We start from the raw sequence: 18729 nt of genomic DNA, 5'->3' as shown, positions 1-18729 counted from the left end.
CAGAGCACAGGGATTTGTAAATCAGTGCACAAGCAATTTATTTGCAGGTTCAGAAGATTGAAGCAACAACAAAGAATGGAGTCTATATTGGAGTTTCCACAATCGGCAATTCTCACTCCATATAATTATTTCGAATGGAAGCCAAAGATTCAACTTCATCTCAGAAGTAGAGGCTTATTTCGAATAACCATGGAAACGGAAGTTGAACCAACATCAGCAGTGGAGAAATCAAGATATTTCAATCGCATGGACGAGGCCTTCGGCATCCTATGTTTATCTATTTCTCCGGAACTACTATTTCATGTTGAATCATGTTCAACTCCAAATGAGGTATGGAAAATTTTGGAAGAATTGTTTGGAAAACAAAATGAAATGCTTAGAATAATAAACGATTCGATCGCAATCTATAGAAATAGTCGTGAAAGCTTTAGCTTAGAACCGGAGGACCCGCATGTCGCCAGCCTGTACGCCACCAACTACGTCCAAGGCCAAGTTATTCTTGATGCGCAGTCACCAGAAAACATGCTTCATGTTATGCCGCCTCCGTCGAAATATGATTACTCTCAAGGACAGAAACCTTTGTCTGGCTTGTTGCCATTGACGGAGCAGGGTTCATGTTCTCTACAAAACGCTGGTTCATACGAAGATGCGGAAAGTTCTTGCGATGAATCTTATTATGAATCCAGTGCTTTAGAGAGTCCAACTCATGTAAAGAACGAAACATCCGAGGAGGCAATTACCGCCGAAATCTTTAAAGAGGTCGAAGACACCAAGTTCTTGGATCAAGTTGATCACATGGAGATTGGGGTGTACACCGGTTACTCGCTTCTCAGCACAGCCCTTGCATTGCCCGATGATGGAAAGATTCTAGCCATGGACATCAACAGAGAGAACTATGATATCGGACTGCCTATTATTGAGAAAGCTGGAGTTGCCCACAAAATTGACTTCAGAGAGGGCCCTGCTCTGCCAGTTCTGGACGAAATGGTTAAGAATGAGGACATGCATGGATCGTTCGACTTTGTGTTCGTGGATGCCGACAAAGACAACTATCTAAACTACCACAAGCGTCTGATCGATCTGGTGAAGGTTGGAGGTCTGATTGCATATGACAACACCCTGTGGAACGGATCTGTGGTGGCCCCACCCGATGCTCCCCTGAGGAAATATGTGAGATATTACAGAGATTTCGTGATGAGCGTGTACCCTCGTGAGCCCGAGCCAATGAAGGAGCTCCACGAAGTGACTGCCAAGCATCCCTGGAACCTCATGACTACTTCTGCCGATGAGGGTCAATTTATGGGCCTCCTGCTGAAGCTCATTAACGCCAAGAACACCAACTCTGTCATCACAACGCCGTGCCATGAGGAAATCTTGCCGATCATTTCGGCTACCACGCAGAGACCTTACACTCTGCGAGGATACGCATATTCTGGCGGCAGGCGAAAAGTTGTAAGAGTCGAAATAACGTTCGATGGCTGGGAAACGTGGAAGCTATGTACAGTGAATCGCCCGGAAAAACCCACGAAATACAACAAGCACTGGTGCTGGTGTTCTTGGGAGCTGGATGTCGAAGTCATGGAGCTGTTAGCTGCGAAGGAAATCGCTGTCAGGGCTTGGGATGAAGCCATGAATACGCTACCCCACATCGTCCACGTTGGCCCCGGGAGCACCAAACTGAAGGACGCGGAGTCGATGGAGCAGAACGAGATTGCGAGATCGGCAGAGGGCATTGCTGCATTTGTGGAATCGAAAACCAAGTACCACGTGGGGTCGATCGAGCGGCCACCGCCGATTTCAAAGAAGCAGGTGATCTTTGTGGGCGGGGTGTTGGTATTGGCCGCCCCCTTCGTTGTCAAGAGGATCTTGACCCAGGACACGCCCTTGCATGACCCCAAGGTTTGGCTGGCCGCAGCAGTTTTCATCTATTTCTTCAGTGTCTCCGGCGCTATGCACAACATTATTCGGAAGATGCCGCTTTTCATGGCGGACAGGATCAATCCCAACAAACTGGTCTTCTTTATCCAGGGCTCTGGCGTCCAGCTATCTCAGGCGAGTTTTGGGAAATTCGGAGACGACGAGCCGCTCCGCTTGCTGCCCAAGTGCAGCCATGCTTTCTGTATGCCGAGGTTAAATGCTTTCGCTCAGCGGGGTAATGATCTTCTTCAGGCACGAGTGGAAGAATTGCAAGTTCAATATCAGCGGGGTAAATTTGTGTTTGCAGACAATTACAGCGCTGTTCTCAGAATTTTACAGTCTGCACAGCTGTTCGGGTTCGAGATCGACTCGGGGTGAATGACACGACTGCCGATCAGTTGTATTTTTTTTATTTTTGCATTATATTTTGAGGGGGGTTTTCTTCCCACTGGGTTTTCCCTCTTTCCTCATTTTTATGCATTGTATATGGGTACCTAAAATGGCCGTGTTGCCGGGACTCATTCATTATTGCATCACACTCACCTAAGTTATGCTTAAGGGGGGGTGTTGGTGTACATGCACTAGCTGTAGACTAGCCTTAGACTTAGACTAGCTGTAGTTAACTCATTGCTTGCATGCATGCGGCACAGCACACTTAACTTTAGTTAGCTTTAGTTATTGCATGCACAACTAAGCTTAACTTAGGTGCTTTTGTGTATTTATTCTCAACTTCATAATGTAGAATTAACTTTTCATTCTTTCTCAATTCTTGCTTGCTTTCTTCGTTCTCTTGCAAGCTTGTTATTGTTTTACAGATCTAGATCTATCTGTGTTTCACAAATCTTACAGAAATATGGATTAATATAGTGTTGTTAAATTATTTAAATTGAATTATTTTGTTGGTGATTTGTAAGGGATAGATTTTAAGCATTTCACTTTTATTAAATGTCATTAAGAGACTTAGTAGACTTATTACATGTCACCAAGGAGGTATGGGCACTATAACATAGTGAAGCATGACCAGTGTTAACTTGCAAGTACTCGTGGGTCTTGGTGGGTTCTATGCAGAGTCGGGTCACTAGCATATAACCCGTATTTAAGATCCAAACTTTGCGGGTATCTTATAGAACTCGTCTACTCGTATAAGACCCGCAGGTATTCTATAGGACCTACATAGAAACAGTCGAGCCTCAAAAGGCACAAAATGTTCAATTCTTTTATTTTTATTTTTATTTTTTTAAATAGCCCATCAAGAACACAATAATACAATAAGGAACCCAAAATGCTTCTTTCGTTAACTAGAATATAAGAGAGTACATGACAAAATATAAAAGGCTCGAGGCCCGCTCATCAAATACCAAAAGAGTACTTTTCATAGAACACCACTGACAAGAATGGACATAAGCAGAGTCGAAGACTGTCCTAGCTCTTCTGTAACCAATCCAACTCTTAGGATCCTGCCCTTGCTCACCCACTTCATCACCAACCCCTTCCTCATGAGCTCTTTTGTTTTTTATCCTTTGTTCTACATTCCCACTGCCAATTTCGTTTGGTTGGCTTTGTCTGAGAGTGAGGACTATGATGGGGGATAGCCACAGCAAGGGGAGTAGTTATGATCGGATTAAACAAAGCAAACCCTTGAAAAGCACTGGACTGGGGAGTCGTACATGTTGAACCGTGGAAGATGGAAATTGTCTGCTGAATGAAGCTCATATGTTGCTCCATTTTACATACCATCGACTGTAATTCCTCCTCCAACCCCCTCTTCATGTTTCTCCCAACCATGTCTCTTGTCAGTCGTTTTGGTTGCATGCCCCCGAACAAATATTTGAACTGGCCCTCTATAATCTCGCACACGACCCCTAGCCATGATCCAACCTCCATTTGGAATGCCCCTTTTGTCAATGTGAACCACTGCGACCTCATTTGGAAAGTCTCTGGATGAACGCATTATGGCTTGACATAAGTCTAGCCATGTGTTATTCCAAACTTGATTTAGTGTGAGTAGTTATCGAGCAATCCCTTGAGGATTCTTTTCGTCGCCCTTATGGTGGCAACAATATTCTGGTACTAGTCCTTAAATCATACCTCAGGTCCCAGACATCCTCCATGATGTGTATCTGAGCGTCAGTGGTTGCTCATCTATGATTTCTGCTAGGTTCCTCCCCGCTGGCATGCACCATTTCCACATCGCCAAAGTCATAATCAAATACCCAAAAATGAAAATTTTGGTTCATCTGTATAGATCTTCGCAAGCTTCAAATAACTCATTCAATAGAAATGTCGATCAGTTGAGCAAAATTCCTTCGCAACAGTGCTTCGCAACTGATATGGTGTCAAATGTAATGACATGCTGGTGGGTTGATCGGCCCAATGAAATCAACTTCCCACTTTTCAAAGATCTACATTGTACATATTGGTTGTAGTGGTAATTCATCACGATGCAAAACTTTTGCAACTCTCCGACACACTTCATAGCCTTTCACATATTATTTGGTGTCCTTGTAGGCTATAGGCCACCATAACCCTGCTTGCAAGACCTTCCTCGCCATTGCTTTTCCCTCGACATGCCCTCCCACAACTCCAGAGTGGCACTCCCATAGCACATCTTGCCTTTCATGCTAGAGGAGAGATCATCACAAGAATTGATCGAGGCCCAGCTTATAAATATGTCTTGTGATCAACTGATAGTCAACTTATTACACCACTATGTGTCTCTTTTGCGTTATCGTATGTCCCTCTGGACATTTCCCTGTCGCTATGAAATCTGCAACTTCCTCCAAGTAGTCAGCTATTGCTTCTATGCGAAATAAATTAGCATCCAATAGTTGATCATCTAGGGATCCCCCACTTTCCCTTGATTCTAGTCCGGAGAGGTGATCTAGTCCCACATTCAACCGGCCTGGTTTAATGATAACCACAAATGTAAACTACTGGAACAACAGTAGCCACCTGCAAATTCTTCCCTCTAAGACTGGCTTGTTGACCAAGTATTTTAATGCTGAGCAATCTGTAAAGAATTTGAACAGGGCTCCAAGTAAATAGTGTTGAAACTTTTGTAAGGAGCATTCCATGGCTAGCTCTTTTCTCTTGGTCATGGTATAGTTCCTTTCTATAGTTGACAACTTCCTACTTGCAAAGAATATTGAATGATCCAAGTTCCCCTCCCCTGGTTGAACCAACACTACCCCTAGCACAATTCTTGATGTATTGATATGTGCGTGGGATTTTTTGTTCTATTCTGGGTATACTAAGATGGGAGAACTTACCAAGTTTTCCTTTAGGATGTTCAATGCCACTTGACAAGTCTTCCCAATTGAATGTTTCCGTATTTTTGATAGCTTCTCCATGAGGGTGGTTGTGGACACATAATTTTGGATGAATCAACGATAATATCCTATGTGGCCTAGCGTCGATCGCAACTACTTCATATTAGTTGACGGTTCCATATTTAAAATTGCCACAACCTTTGGAGGGTCCACACAAACACCATCTTTGCAATTGATGTGGCCCAACAACGTACGAAATGGAACTGCTAAGATACACTTCTATAGGTTTAGGGAGATTTTTAGCTATCTACACGAGTCAAAAATTACTCTAAGTAAGTTGGCATGCTTCTTCGACAGGTTGTAAACTGTCCAATCATCCATGTATACCTCCAAGAACTGGTGATGTAGTCTCTGAAGGCGGAAATAAAAATTCAGGAGAACACAGCAGGCACATTCTTTAGGCCACAAGGCATGACGTGGTATGTGTATGAGCCCCATTATGTGGTGAACATTGTTTTCTTCTTGTCCTCATCTTCTATTCGAACCTGATGGTACTCTGAGAACCTGCTGTAGTAGCTACAACCATCCTCCCAAAATTTTCCTCTGCTTCATTTTGGAGGTTGTCTACCAACCATCCTTAGCAGCATGTCTTTCATTGCCCAGGTACTTATGCTTTCAGTTGAGTTTCTTCGGCTTATCAACTTGTGTTTGCTAACTTGTTTACCTTTCACCTGCAAGTTGGCCTCTCGTGACTTAGTCTTCGACTGGTTCTTGTGCTGACTTAGAGAATTGTGCAGAACTTGAGGGTAGTCAACCTTTCTCTCCAGAATTGTGCAGTGCATACTGACAGCCAGAACCGCTCTCCAAAATTGCGTAGAGTATCCAGGATGCCTTCCCCAAGAAAATTGCACAGAGAAACCCATCACTGGGCTTTCTCTTAGAATTTGCGCATGTTCTGACTAGAAACCTTGGCTTCTGTCCAGAAATTACGCAGAGCTTGAGGGGAAGCGAGAGCCACTCAACCCGAAAACTACGCAGAAGTCATCCCAAGGCTTGTTTTCTGTTACATGTGCTCACACGTTGACTAGTTCCCTCCATGACTGTGCAATATTTCCTTGCACGCATGGGAAAATTTTTCCCGAAAAGGAAAAAAGGAAAAAAGAAAAATCATCCCTAGATTTTAGGGATCTATTTTTAGAAGCTGGGGGTTACATGCAAAAGGCATTTTAGAAACCTTCGCAAAGTGTCACATTTTCCTAGAATTGTGACATGCACGTCATAAACCTCGATTGCGATATTGCGATAATGAGATTATCATAATTGCACGTCTCTCATACTTAATTAATCGATACAGTGATATCGCTATTGCATATCGGCGGGGTACTCGAAGATAAGTTTTATTTACCGTTTGAAAAGGTTTTACGATGCGTTATATTAATGAAAAATAAATAACCACGTGAAGCCATGATTTCATTTATTAAAGGATTCTAACAGTATTTATGATTTCAAATCCCAAGGAGATTTGATGGCCTATTTAGATTGATTCACATTTAAAATTCCCTTTCCTTCATTTCAAAGCCTTGTGTGTTTTTATGCTTCTGCGTCTAACTCCTATTTCTCTTCATTACTTTGTATTCTCAATTTGCAGGTTTCGCCCAAGAAAGAATTGTGTAACAAGATGACTAATTCGAAGAAACGAAAGAAACCCAATGAAGCTACCCAATCCTCTACTTCTGATGTAACATAAATTCCCCCATTATTCTCAGACACAACATGCACTATCGAGAGTGGTAATTCCTCATGGGAAACCATGTACGAGTTGTTGGAGAGCGAGGGTCCAAGGATAATTCAAAGTAAAACAACAACAGATGCCACTACCTCTTTTGAAGCCTCCCACTTTGAAGCTACAAGTTCTTTCCTTCATAGAATTGTTGTTGGACCTAAGATTTTACAATACACCAATATGGTAAAATGGATAATAGACAATATTAAGGAAAACGATTATTGGATCCTTCATAGTGGAAGACTTGAAAAGCATGTATCATATACTAGACCCAAAGAAGGTGTATGATAAAGCCTTCCTCGAGCATTTCGTAGCCAAGAATGAGGAACCATCAGACCCGATTAAGTAATGGAGGTCCAATTCAAACAAGCACAAATATGAGAAATTGGGTATGTATTCTATATCATCTCTTGATGCTCCCTAGTCTTATATTGCAACTATGATGTGTAGATTGTTTGAATATCCCAATACCACTGAATTCTCTGTTGATTGGGTTCCCCTAATTAATGCAGTAGTAAATTATTTTATAATGGATTAGGGCATTATCTTGTCTAACAACCTTGCCTTACAAATTTGGGAATATAGACAACACTGATATGTCACCTCTAGAAAAGTGCCACCATTTATTATGAGTGCCTACATTATGGATGCAGTCAGTTTCACTACGAGTTTCCCAACTATGGGGTGGAAATGGACTATTCAAGATCCTACCCCCATTCATATATCACAAACTCCTGTGGGAATCCAATTTTCAAACCCATTTCTACAAAATCGAAAAAGGAATTATGCTATCCATCCACCAAACTATTTTTGACAAGAGGGCCCCAAGGTTGTCTAATGAGGCCAAGATTGATATTTTACCAATAGGTAGGTGGTGTTAGAGTCGGTCTGGTCAGCACTCCGTCAGAGATCAAAGCTCTTTGTGCATTTCAATTTTAGGTGTCCCGCTTCATCCACTCAGCTGCATTTCACTAGGGACATGTCATGATCTGAAGGAGAAAGTCATGCTACTCATTTTCCCTCATGACGGGCTTTTGCTGGTTCAGGTCTTGGTCCAAAATCAATTAAATTCATGATAGTCAAGGTCTGGTCCTATTTCAGGACATAGTCATTTTTTATTGTTTGGGTCTAGAAATTAATCAGTTTGGTCTCTGAAAACATGTCCAGAACAAGCCATGCAGGCTAGAGGGAGACCTTATACAGCTATGGTTCAGAAATCTTCATCGTCGTCTGAAGAGACATCGACTCTTCTTGAAAACTCTGTTTTGAAGAAAAGTCAAACAAGGTCAACTATGACAAATTTTTCCAAAAATCGCCAGTTGACATTTTCAGATGCAGTCATGCATTTCAAAGCCAAGTGCCCTATCATACAGTCCCTGCGAGAAAATACTGAAAATTTCATTATTTGAGCCCAAATTTCAAAGAAAAATGAAAAGCAGAGTTTTTAAAAGTCAATGAAAAAAAAGTGCAAAATAAAAAACATTAGAAAGTGAGTTTTCAAGGAAGAAAAAATCAAACCAATTTCTCTCAAGCCTATATATACATGTTTTGACCCAAAGCAGAGGTATTGTGCTGCTAAATGACTTGGAGAAGACATTTGCAAAGGTGTGAAGTTGATACGGTGAGCGTTTTAGTGAGTTGGGAGGCGATTTGGGAAGTGCGGTGCACACAGGCAGGAGTGCGGCGCACTCACCGGGCGCGACGCACACGCAGCCAGCTCACCGTTGAAAGATTACATCGGCGCGGCGCAAACAAGGTGTGCGACGCACTGGGAATTTCACACAGCGCACAGAGTCCAACAACCCAAAACAATGCCAAACCACTTCAAAACTTGGAAAAAGCAATCAAATTGAAAGGTAAGCCTTGTAACAACACTTGCTCATCAAGTTTTGTCAAGAATATGGTATTTTTGAAGAGGTTGAATGATATCCAAAGCACAATGGCTAACCATGAAAAATTCACCATGAAAAACAATGGATGGGGTTGCAAGTCTGCGATGATGCCACCAAGGTTTTGCTCTCTTCCCCTTGTCCCCTCACTCCTCACCATTTTCACCCCCATTCCTCCTTGTCTCTGAAGAAAACCAACCTAAAATCCCCCTAAAACCCCCTCCCCTATTTTTCAAGCAAAAGTTGTGTCGTTTGACCGCGCGCGGCGCACACACAATGTGGCGCGGCGCACTCAGGGTGTGCGGCGCACTAGGAGCCCGGCCACAGTGTTAACTTTACACTGGCGTGACGCATACTCGGTGTGCGGCGCACTGGGCAAAGCGCGCGGCACCCAGACCTATGAGCCTAAGAATGCACTGAATTGCCCAAAAATTTTGGAATTGGCTCTTAAAATTTCAAAAGTGCCCATAAATCTTTTCACCACTGATCCTAAGCTTAAAGAAAAATATGATGTTGGTGACCATGAGACCAAAAACAAATTTTTTTAAGAAAACACAAAAGGGTAAAAAATCTAGGGTTTTTGCTACAGTAACACAATTGCTAAATAAGCTCCTACCTTACCTTGATCAGCTGATTTCCCTGGAGCATTTTCCCCTGATAGTTACCCTAGCTACATTGCAATCATATCCCTTTGTCCCCTTTACTCATATTGCTAAAAAATTCCTTAACCCTACCCCATCAAAAACACACCCCAGACACTCCCAAATGCCTGATAAATTTCCCCTTTAAACCCCTATTCCCCTTTTCATCATTCCCCTCCTAACACTCCCCTGTTTTATTGTCCCCTTGGTAACATATTTTCAGAGCATTCATCAATGTCATTGAATTCAAAGGGTAGCACTAAACTTAGGGTACAAGCAGCAATGATGGCATCAGAAAATTCATCAGATTATGAGGGGGATACACACAGTGACACAGCTTCAGGAGAACAGGCTCCCCAGAGACCTAGGAGAGGCAGACATGTCAGGGATGAACCAAACACCCTCACTGAGTTTCAGGCATGCCCTCTCGCTATGTCTTGTTTCCAGCACTTAGCATGTTTCGAATTTTGTCAGAGGGTGGCAAATGTCAAAATTCATCATGAGTTGGCCCGTCTTTTTGCACTTCACCTACATGGAGGTCAGTCTATCTTGGCAGGTGTCACTTTCACATTGACACCCGAAACCATATCAGTGGCAACAGGCATACCAAATGTTGGAGAACAGTCGCACAAGAAGATGAAGGTGGAGAGGGAACTTTATGAGCCTTAAATTAAGGTCAGTTGTTTGAGTCAGCTCACAAGAGTTTTCCCATTCAGATTTCTGAGATATGAGTATGCTCCGCTCATGAAATTGATCATGAAATACTTCAGTTGTGAGGGGAGGTTTTCTTGCCTTTATGCCTATCACATCAGGTTGCTCATGCACTTTACCAGGGTGCATATGATGAACCTCCCATTTTTCATTTGTGGGAACATAGAGAAAATGAAAAAGTTCATGGAGCACAAGACCCCTCGGCAGCAGCTCAACAGTGTATATCACTTCGCTCTTATCCAGATTTTGGTGGATCATCAGTTGGGATTGTAGGGCATTGCTTGGGAGGACTTCATCTCCCGTGACTTCTTCAACACTCCACCGGTAGTATCAGAGGCAAAGCATGAGATAGGTGGTCCTTCTCATCAACATGAGCGCCATGAGACCACTGTGGTGCCATTTTCCATCACATATCAGAGAGGCTATCCCAAAGGCACCGGGCCTTTGTTTGCAGCAGCAAAGCGAGTGTTATCTCCACCCGGGGTGGAAGGGGCCTCACTTCCTACAACGGTAATACAGGTACAGGACAAGGGCAAGAAGCCCAAGCATGAGGAGGGGCCTTCAAGTGTGCCACCAAGTGAACGAGAGACCAAATTCATTCTCCTTCATGATGATGATGATACAGTTACACATCCGCAAAGTGCACAGCTGAAAGAGACCATCCAGGAGAAAGACATAGAGATTCAATCCTTGACACTCAAGTTGGAGATGGCCAAATGGAACATCAGGTATTTGGAGCAGAGGAAAAAACAACTGGAAGACCAGCATGTGATCATGGAGCTGCAGAACATCTGTGAGGATCGCCTAACTGCCCAGCAGAGGAGGATTGAATTCACTTCATTGGAGCAACAGGTTATTGATGATCGTGAATCTGTGCTCGAGAGAGTTAACATGCACCTGGACAACATGTTGAACAAGGTCGATGAAGACAACACACTGCTGAGACACATGGCTCGTCATTACAGGGCACAGAACTTGAGCTTGAGAGCTCGAATAAGGAGTTTGAAAGAAAAATTAAGGAAAGCCACAAGAAGGGAAAAATGGGCAAAAGAGAAAGACAGGCTTAGAATCTTGGTTGAGGCTTCCTTGGCTCAGCATGGCACTCCATAGAGAGCCCCCAGCCCAAATTTCAAAAAATTTGGGGCAATTTTGTGTTTTTGGAAATTTTTTGGTCAAAAAACAAGTTTTTTCTCCCTGTGCGTTGCGCACCCCGCGCGATGCTAAAATTCTAGAGCTCCACATGAGGAACGTCCTGCATATTTGGATTCAACATCGAAAAAAACGTCTACTGGTGTCCGGGCAAGAAATTTTGACAAGTTTTGGGTCTCCTTAAGGTCAAAAGACACCCAAAAATGGCCTCTCTGCCACGTTTTGGACACACAGAAAGCAATCTTGGGAGAATGAAGCTTTGGAGGGGAAAATGAGCTTCAAATTCAGAAATTATAGTTGGGTTGGAAAGTAGACAGGCCAAGATTTCCAATAAGCCCACTTGGGCACATTTTGGACACCTACAAGTGCCCCAAAAAAGTCCCCAAAGTAGCGCAACGCACAGAGAAAAGCGCGCGATGCACAGAGGAAATTTTGCCCAGTTTGCTCCCATTTCGTGAAATTTCCAGTCGCGACTTCTCCAAGTGGCACGGTCATCCACTATTCGGTTTTTTGGCATCAAAGGTGGCTTTTAAAGAGTTTTCTCTCCAGGTGGGCATCTATCCAAGTGGCAAAGAATGCAAAGGGTCACCACAACCAAATGTCATGCTTGAGAGCGCTGCACCTGTAGCTGATGGTTGGCTCTCCATCTCCTTTTCGAAATGATTTGAGTAACTTCCCAACCCCTGGGCATTCCATCTCTTCTCTACACTTTCTATATATTGTAAGCAAGTTATTTGCAAAGGGTTGGCTGGCTTGTAACTTCTGAGAGACTGTGGGAAAGAAACTATGTTTTTGCACTGTGTATTTTTAACAGAGAGTTTAATGAAAGGCAATGGCTCTGTTTCATGAGATTCTTGTGGTTGTGGGTGTAGCAAATGTGTTCTTATGTTCCATATGTATCTTGTTATGTTTCATAATTCATTTCATATTTCATTTCAATGAAATTTTCTAAGTGAGATTAGGTAGAATTCAATTTATATTGCTCTGCCTGTGGGAAAATTTCATATGCAGTGTTATTCTTCTGTTGAAAAGGATTCATGCAACCATGCCCTTTTCACTATCTTCGGTGATCTTTCCATTCTGCGTCACCTTAAGTTAAAATTGCTGCGCTTCCCGCCTACCTTGCCTCATGGAATAATTTGTGCCTTCATTTTCAATTCTTTGTTCTTTGTTAAGCGCCAGTTCCATATACATCTCATAAGTTCAGTCACTTCGAAAATCTTTTCCAAAATACTTTTTCACTTACTAGCCTAAGGTCAATATTGCAATTGTAAGTCATCTCAAACTATTTTTCCTATCCATTCGCTGAGCGTGATTTGGAGAGATCCCTCTCCTGCTGTGGTAGGGCTAGCTACCAGACTGAGCATGGTTTGTGGTTACCCTAATGTTTGCCTTCTTCAGCGTAAGGCAGATTTAGGTGCTAACAGGTGGTTTGGGGAAGAAATGTTTACTTATGTCTGAGTCTTTGGAACTATAGCGCCTCCCCATGTTCTCCCATGGTACGTACCAGATAAACTGCTTGCTAGAGAAATTGCTTACCAAACTGTAGGGGATGGGATAACCAAGACCCTAAAAGAATCTAAAAAGTCACTTTGGCCTTCCTTTCCCATCCAATACGGAGTTTATGCATTACACAATTTCGAGCATGCTACTCTTGAAATCGATCACATTACATATTTAAAGCTTACAACCGTTCGTGGCAGATATTTTGACCCCAATAAGGTTGCATAGAACTTCACTGCTTAAGTAATATAAGATAGTTCAACCATGAGGATGTTGATTTCGATGACTTGTTTGAGTCAGCTTAGATGTTTTCACAAGTGAAACATTTGGCTACTTTGAGATTGGACCCACAAGAGTTAGCTCGTTTCCACAAGTACAGAAAGAAAAGGTTACAAAAGGTCCCTTTGGATCTGTTAGAAATCCTTTGGAGCATGTACTTAAATATATATTTAGAAGTTTTTTGGATCAATATTTTTTAATCAAATAAAAATGGTTGATATTAATAATTGGGTGATTTCATTTAATTTTAATTAATACTATTTTTAATAATATATTTATATTAATTCATAATAAAATTATTATAATTATTTATTAAATAAATGTATTATTTAGGTGATTAATATATATGATTAAAATATTTTATCGATGATGAAGATGATTCACTAAGACTGATATGGTTTATCGGACTTTAAGAAAGTACTAGTCTAGATTCTCGATTTGTCATATGCCCAGAGGAATTAAACCCTTGAGGTGCAAACCTTTTTTTGGAATGTAGAATTTGAAGAATTTGATTTGCAATAAGCTTGTAAAGTAAATCATAAGTTTTTTTTTCACTATATTGAATTTTGATTGAGATAATTACTTGCAATGTTGAATAGAAAATAAATCATTTATTTAATGTTCTCACTAATATTATGCAACTCTCAATTTAGCCAAATATATTTTATTTTGTGAAATCCTCAACTCTTCGTTAAAATTTAAACAACTTAATACACATTTAAATTTTATAATTTAACTATTATAAAAACACATAGCATTAGAAAATTACATATTAGTTTCATCTCATATGTTTTCGATTAAGAAACTGTTAACACCCAAGTTGTTCCCTATGACTCCCAAGGGAATACGGCCGGGGTAACCACTAACCAATCTTTGGATCACAGTTTCTAGCCAAACTGCAATCATAGAGGGCTCTCTCTTTATGATTTATCTCTGTTTGTAATGATTTTAGGCTAGCTATAAGTTCAGGTCTGTTTTGAGTTTTTGCTTGGATGATAATTTCAATCAAGGTGCTTGTGTATTTTTCAAGAGAGTTCTAGTCCATTGGGCTATGGAGTCAGTGGTCCTTTAGATGCTTGATGTGCTGCTGTGATACTGTAGTGATGCTGCAGAGCCAGATTAGTGTCTGAGAAATAACGTTTGTAATAGTGATGGAATGGAGTGTATCCAGTTAGTGCAAGGCAATTAAGAATCTTACAGTTTAACTGTTGGAGTAAGACAGTGAGAATATTGACCTAGGAGCATTTAAGAATTTCTAGGTGATATTCATACATATAGAATTAACAGACACATGAGCAATTAAGAATTCATGTACATATTTAACCCTGAGGACAAACATTTACAGCAGCAAAAATTGAGCACAAGGTGCAATAAAACAAATCTTGTACTATTCTTTCTTTCCTATTGCTAGCTTAGTGTGAGAAAAGTATGATTTGATAAACATAAGAAAACAAGAACAGAGTTTTGAAGAAAACTTGTTATTTCGTCAGACAGCACAGGAATTCTGCATCAACACATGGAGCATCCTCCAGACATCAAATAATTTCAGGAAATCACTAAGCTCATCCAGCCCTTTGTATTAGATAATTGAAAGTGTACAATACAAGTGTTCTCATAGAGAAAATTACCAACCCCTTATGAGTTGCTCAGGGGAGTTTATATACAAAATTTACATCAAAAAATATCAACGAAATGAGTTATTATCTCATTTATGATATGCTAATCTCCAAAGTGCAGTAGCTGAAGGAGTGAATGCAGCCGAAATTCCTTTATGCTTCAGCTGTCAAATAGCCAGAAGATATTTGGTCTTTATGGCTGTTAGAGTCGGTTGGAGATGCGCTGTCCAAAATTTGGCTAGTTGTCATAGTCTTATGTGATGAGTCATTACTCAGCTGCTTTTAAATGCTAACCCTTTTCTGTTGTTTGTCTTCTAGTGACCTGGAGCTGGCAGTGACCAAACAGCTGGACTTACCGTGGCAAAATCTGAAGCATAAACTGCCACCAATCCTCCTTAGGCATTTGATGCCTGCGTATTTTTATCAATGTTTCCTCTGCCTCTGTATGTTTGTAAAGATTGGGAGGTGTCTCAAACAGGTGATTCACCTCATTCTCAATGTAGAACATGCCTTCAAGTTTTTCATATAAACTCTGTCCTGTAGGAGGCCCTGCTGGTTCAGATGTACTGCCAGATGCAATAATCTGATTTTCAATAGTGGTTGCCATTCTATTGGCCATTTGATCTAGGGAGATCAGCTTTCCTACACCACTTAGCAAGCTGGGGAGGCCTTATGCTTGCAGCACTCCCATTTTGGCCTTGTATTCCTCCACATCTGCTTGCATTTCAAAAAATTTCCTCTCTACGGTTTGTATATAGTTTCTTAGAGTTAGTGTTTTCATGGCAGAGAGGACAGCTTCTGTTCTGTTGGGAATGCCTATGGCTGCTAATTCTTCCCTTTCCTGTCTATTCAGGAAGTCTATCATCTTGTTGGCCTGTTCTGTTTTGTTACCCAGTACTGTCTTGGCCTTCTGAATTTCCGCTTGTGCCTGGCCCATCAAATCCATCTGCTCATGTATTATTTTTATTGACCTCCACTGCTGTTTGATGGATTGGCCAATTTTAGCCCACAGGATTCTCTTTATGTCAGCCATAGATGTCTCTAGATTCAGCTCCTTTTCTAAGGCCTTTATCTTGTCTCTTTGGGCTTTTATTTCTCTGCCCTGTTCTGCTACAGTCATTTTGGAATTGGTATACTTGGAGTCCAGTTCTGCCAATTTTTCCTTGGCCTTCTTTATTTCGTCTGCTTGGAGCTCCATTGCTTTGACGGCCTTTGTCAATTCTTCTACACTTGGACTAGTATCTGGGGCTGCTGCTGTTCCTGTTGCTTCTGCTGTAGGGGGCACTGCTGCCCCTGAAGTTGCTGCTGTTGTTGATGTAGTTGGAGGAGCTTGGGAAGTGGAATCTGCTTGTTTTTCCTGTAATATTCCTTCCAGCTCTTTCTCCAGTTCCCTAATCCTTTGGTCTTGCTGCATTAGGAGGTCTAGCTGGTCCTCAACCCGTTTTTTCTTTTGGAGTTCTGCTGTTTGAGGGTACTCTGTGGGCTGCAGCTTAAACCTCTTCTTCATTGCGTTCAAGTCATCATCTTTTTTCTTCAGGAGGGCCTTTACACCCGTTGGATCACTAGGATCATGTCCTAGATCGATGATGATCTCCTCCAGGGACTTTATCCTGTTGTCTTTGGATTGCGATGACAATCTCTCAAAATCCAACTGGGTGTTGGTGTTTTTTAGGGACTCCTTCAGCTCATGGGCCAAGGTGGCCTTCTCTATTAGGGTCGTATAGACCATCTCTCCAGTTTGCCTGTGGAGTTCAATCTGGTCCATGGGATGTATATCCCTGGCTAGGACCTCCACCCTTGTCTTTATGAAATCTGCAGGTGTCTTAAGCTCCGGCCCCATTGGCTTGAAGTGGCTCAGGAGCAGTCTCTCCTCCTGAATTTCATACACCGACAATAGTCTCTCTTGCTGGGCTGGTGTTGCATCTACGAATTGCTTGTAGACCTCGGCCCTTAGCAGCTCATTCTAAGCTTTTATCTGTTTGAAAGAAGCCTTGGTGCTTTTGGGCTTCTTGGCCAGCTGGGAAGAGGAGGACACCTCTAAGCCATGTTGTAAAGTTTGCTCCTGCTAAAAGGAGCTTGTACCTGTGTGTTGACTCCCCTCCTTGTCTTTTCTTTCACTCTCCAAGACATCATCAGTAATGTCTTCTACCTCTGGGGAGTCTGCTCTTTGCCTTTTGGCTTCTGGCTCGTGGGAGGATCCACTGAGAGGAGTGGACTCTTCTCTATCTCTTTTAGTTCCCCTGTCCTCATGTGTTGGGGTCTGTAAGATTGGGGCAGTTATTGTCTCCTTTTGTGGAGGTGGAATTTGCAGTGTTGGAGCTGCTGGTAGCTGAGTCTATGGAGGGACATTTTGCCCTTGCTGCTGTTCTTGTTGCTGCCCTGTTTGCTGCTCTGCTTCAGGGGCAGGCTTTTCTTTTGTTACCTCCTCTTCTGTGCCCATTATACCCTTACCTTTATCTAACACTGGTGCTGATGTAGAAGGTGCCTGCGGTGCAGTCTTTGTAGCCGAGGTCCCTTCTCCTATTGAATAAGGCGGTCTGAAAGGTACCTGCTGCACATAGTCTAGGTCAATAGTCTTTTCAAGCTCCCTCCTACTCTTTAGCATTCTTTCTTCCTCAGTTAGATTTTCAACTAGAGTGTCCATCTACCATTCTTGTAGGTTGGCATATTTTTCAATGTGAGAGTACTGGCAATGTTTAATGCCTATCAGCCTATATTTGTTTCTTCTGGCAGTGATGAAACCTTGAGGGTCATAATGGACCCACCGAAAACTATAGGATAACTTGTATTTATCCTTGAGGATTAGGTCTGCCTCTTCCCACCCTTCTTTTTTGTTCATGATGAAGGGGCCTAACTCATGTTTGAACTTGAGGTGGGCCTTCTTTTTGGCGCTGTGGAAATGGGTGAGGTCTGACTGAATCAACTGCCTGTAATATTCTAAGGCAAATAACCTCATTGGTACATATTTTGGGAGCCTGTATGGACAGAGCTCACAGCCATAGATCCTAATGACAGTATGGTTCTCATATAGGTACCAGTCACCTATTTTATATTTTCTAGAAAGCTGCAGGGCTTTCTTTATCTCATTTGATACCCTGGGAGGAGGGGACTTCATCAACAGGCAAGAGACTGGGTAAACAAATTGGTCAACAAATTCACAGTAAGTATAGGGTGAGTTTGTGACTTTATGAAAGACAGAGGTCCAGAAGATAACAGATCTTCTGTCCCCTTTGTGATCCAGCCTTCTGATGTAGCATGGGAAGGCTTCAGAGTGGTAGTACATGAATAGGTGGTAAATATAGGCTGAGTACCTGAAGACCCCTTGCCTGTCCACCTTGCTCAGCTGATCATGAATCTTATTGGCAATAAATTTAGCAAAGTTATATTTCCTGGCAGGGGGTTGGCGTGGGCTATATGCAGATAGCAACACCAGCATCGTTTTGTCCACATGCTCACTGTTTTTGTATCCCAGCACATAGGCAATCATGTCCAGTAAAATCTTGCCTATATCGTTGAAATGGATACCCAGGTAGGGAGGCGGCTCTGTAGGCTGGCACTCAGGTCTCATGAAATCTCTGGTGACCCTTTGAATTTCCTCACTGGTCATCCTTTCACCAGTCTCTATCAAATTTCTCAAGGAAAATGGGATTAGCAATTCTGTCTGATCAAAATGTAGCATCTTGTTGATAGACTCAGCATTAATGTAAAAAAGGATTCTTCCAGATGGAGTGCTAACAGTTCTGTGCTGCCCATTATAGTTTTCAGCACATAGGTGAATGATCTCAGGGAAGACATTTACAGCTGGGAGCCAATAATATGGTAGGTTTGACTCCCATATCCCATGTGTGCCATGACCATCCTTATAGTCTTCTCTCAACTGACTGAAAGTTTGCAAGAAGTCCCTGTTTCCCTCAAAGTCTTCAATAAGGCAGTCCTTGTCAACCAATGGCAAGGCCTCCAGCTCTCCATTTG

At 42.1% G+C, this 18729-nt stretch overlaps 1 protein-coding gene across 1 annotated transcript; it reads left to right on the top strand.

Moving 5' to 3' along the window:
- The first annotated feature begins 522 nt into the window (after positions 1-522).
- On the top strand, positions 523-2442 carry LOC149211205 (uncharacterized). The gene has a single exon (XM_089399213.1). The coding sequence runs from the start codon at positions 523-525 to the stop codon at positions 2293-2295; it is 1773 nt and encodes a 590-aa protein (XP_089255339.1). The 3' UTR covers positions 2296-2442.
- The last annotated feature ends 16287 nt before the right edge of the window (positions 2443-18729 follow it).

Source organism: Pinus tabuliformis, chromosome 1_2, assembly GCF_031772625.1.
Source record: "Pinus tabuliformis cultivar Carrire ecotype Pingquan chromosome 1_2, CPIR1, whole genome shotgun sequence".
Taxonomy (NCBI): Eukaryota; Viridiplantae; Streptophyta; class Pinopsida; order Pinales; family Pinaceae; genus Pinus; species Pinus tabuliformis.
The sequence above is the reverse complement of the archived record's forward strand: the minus strand, read 5'-3'. Positions and strand labels throughout refer to the sequence as shown.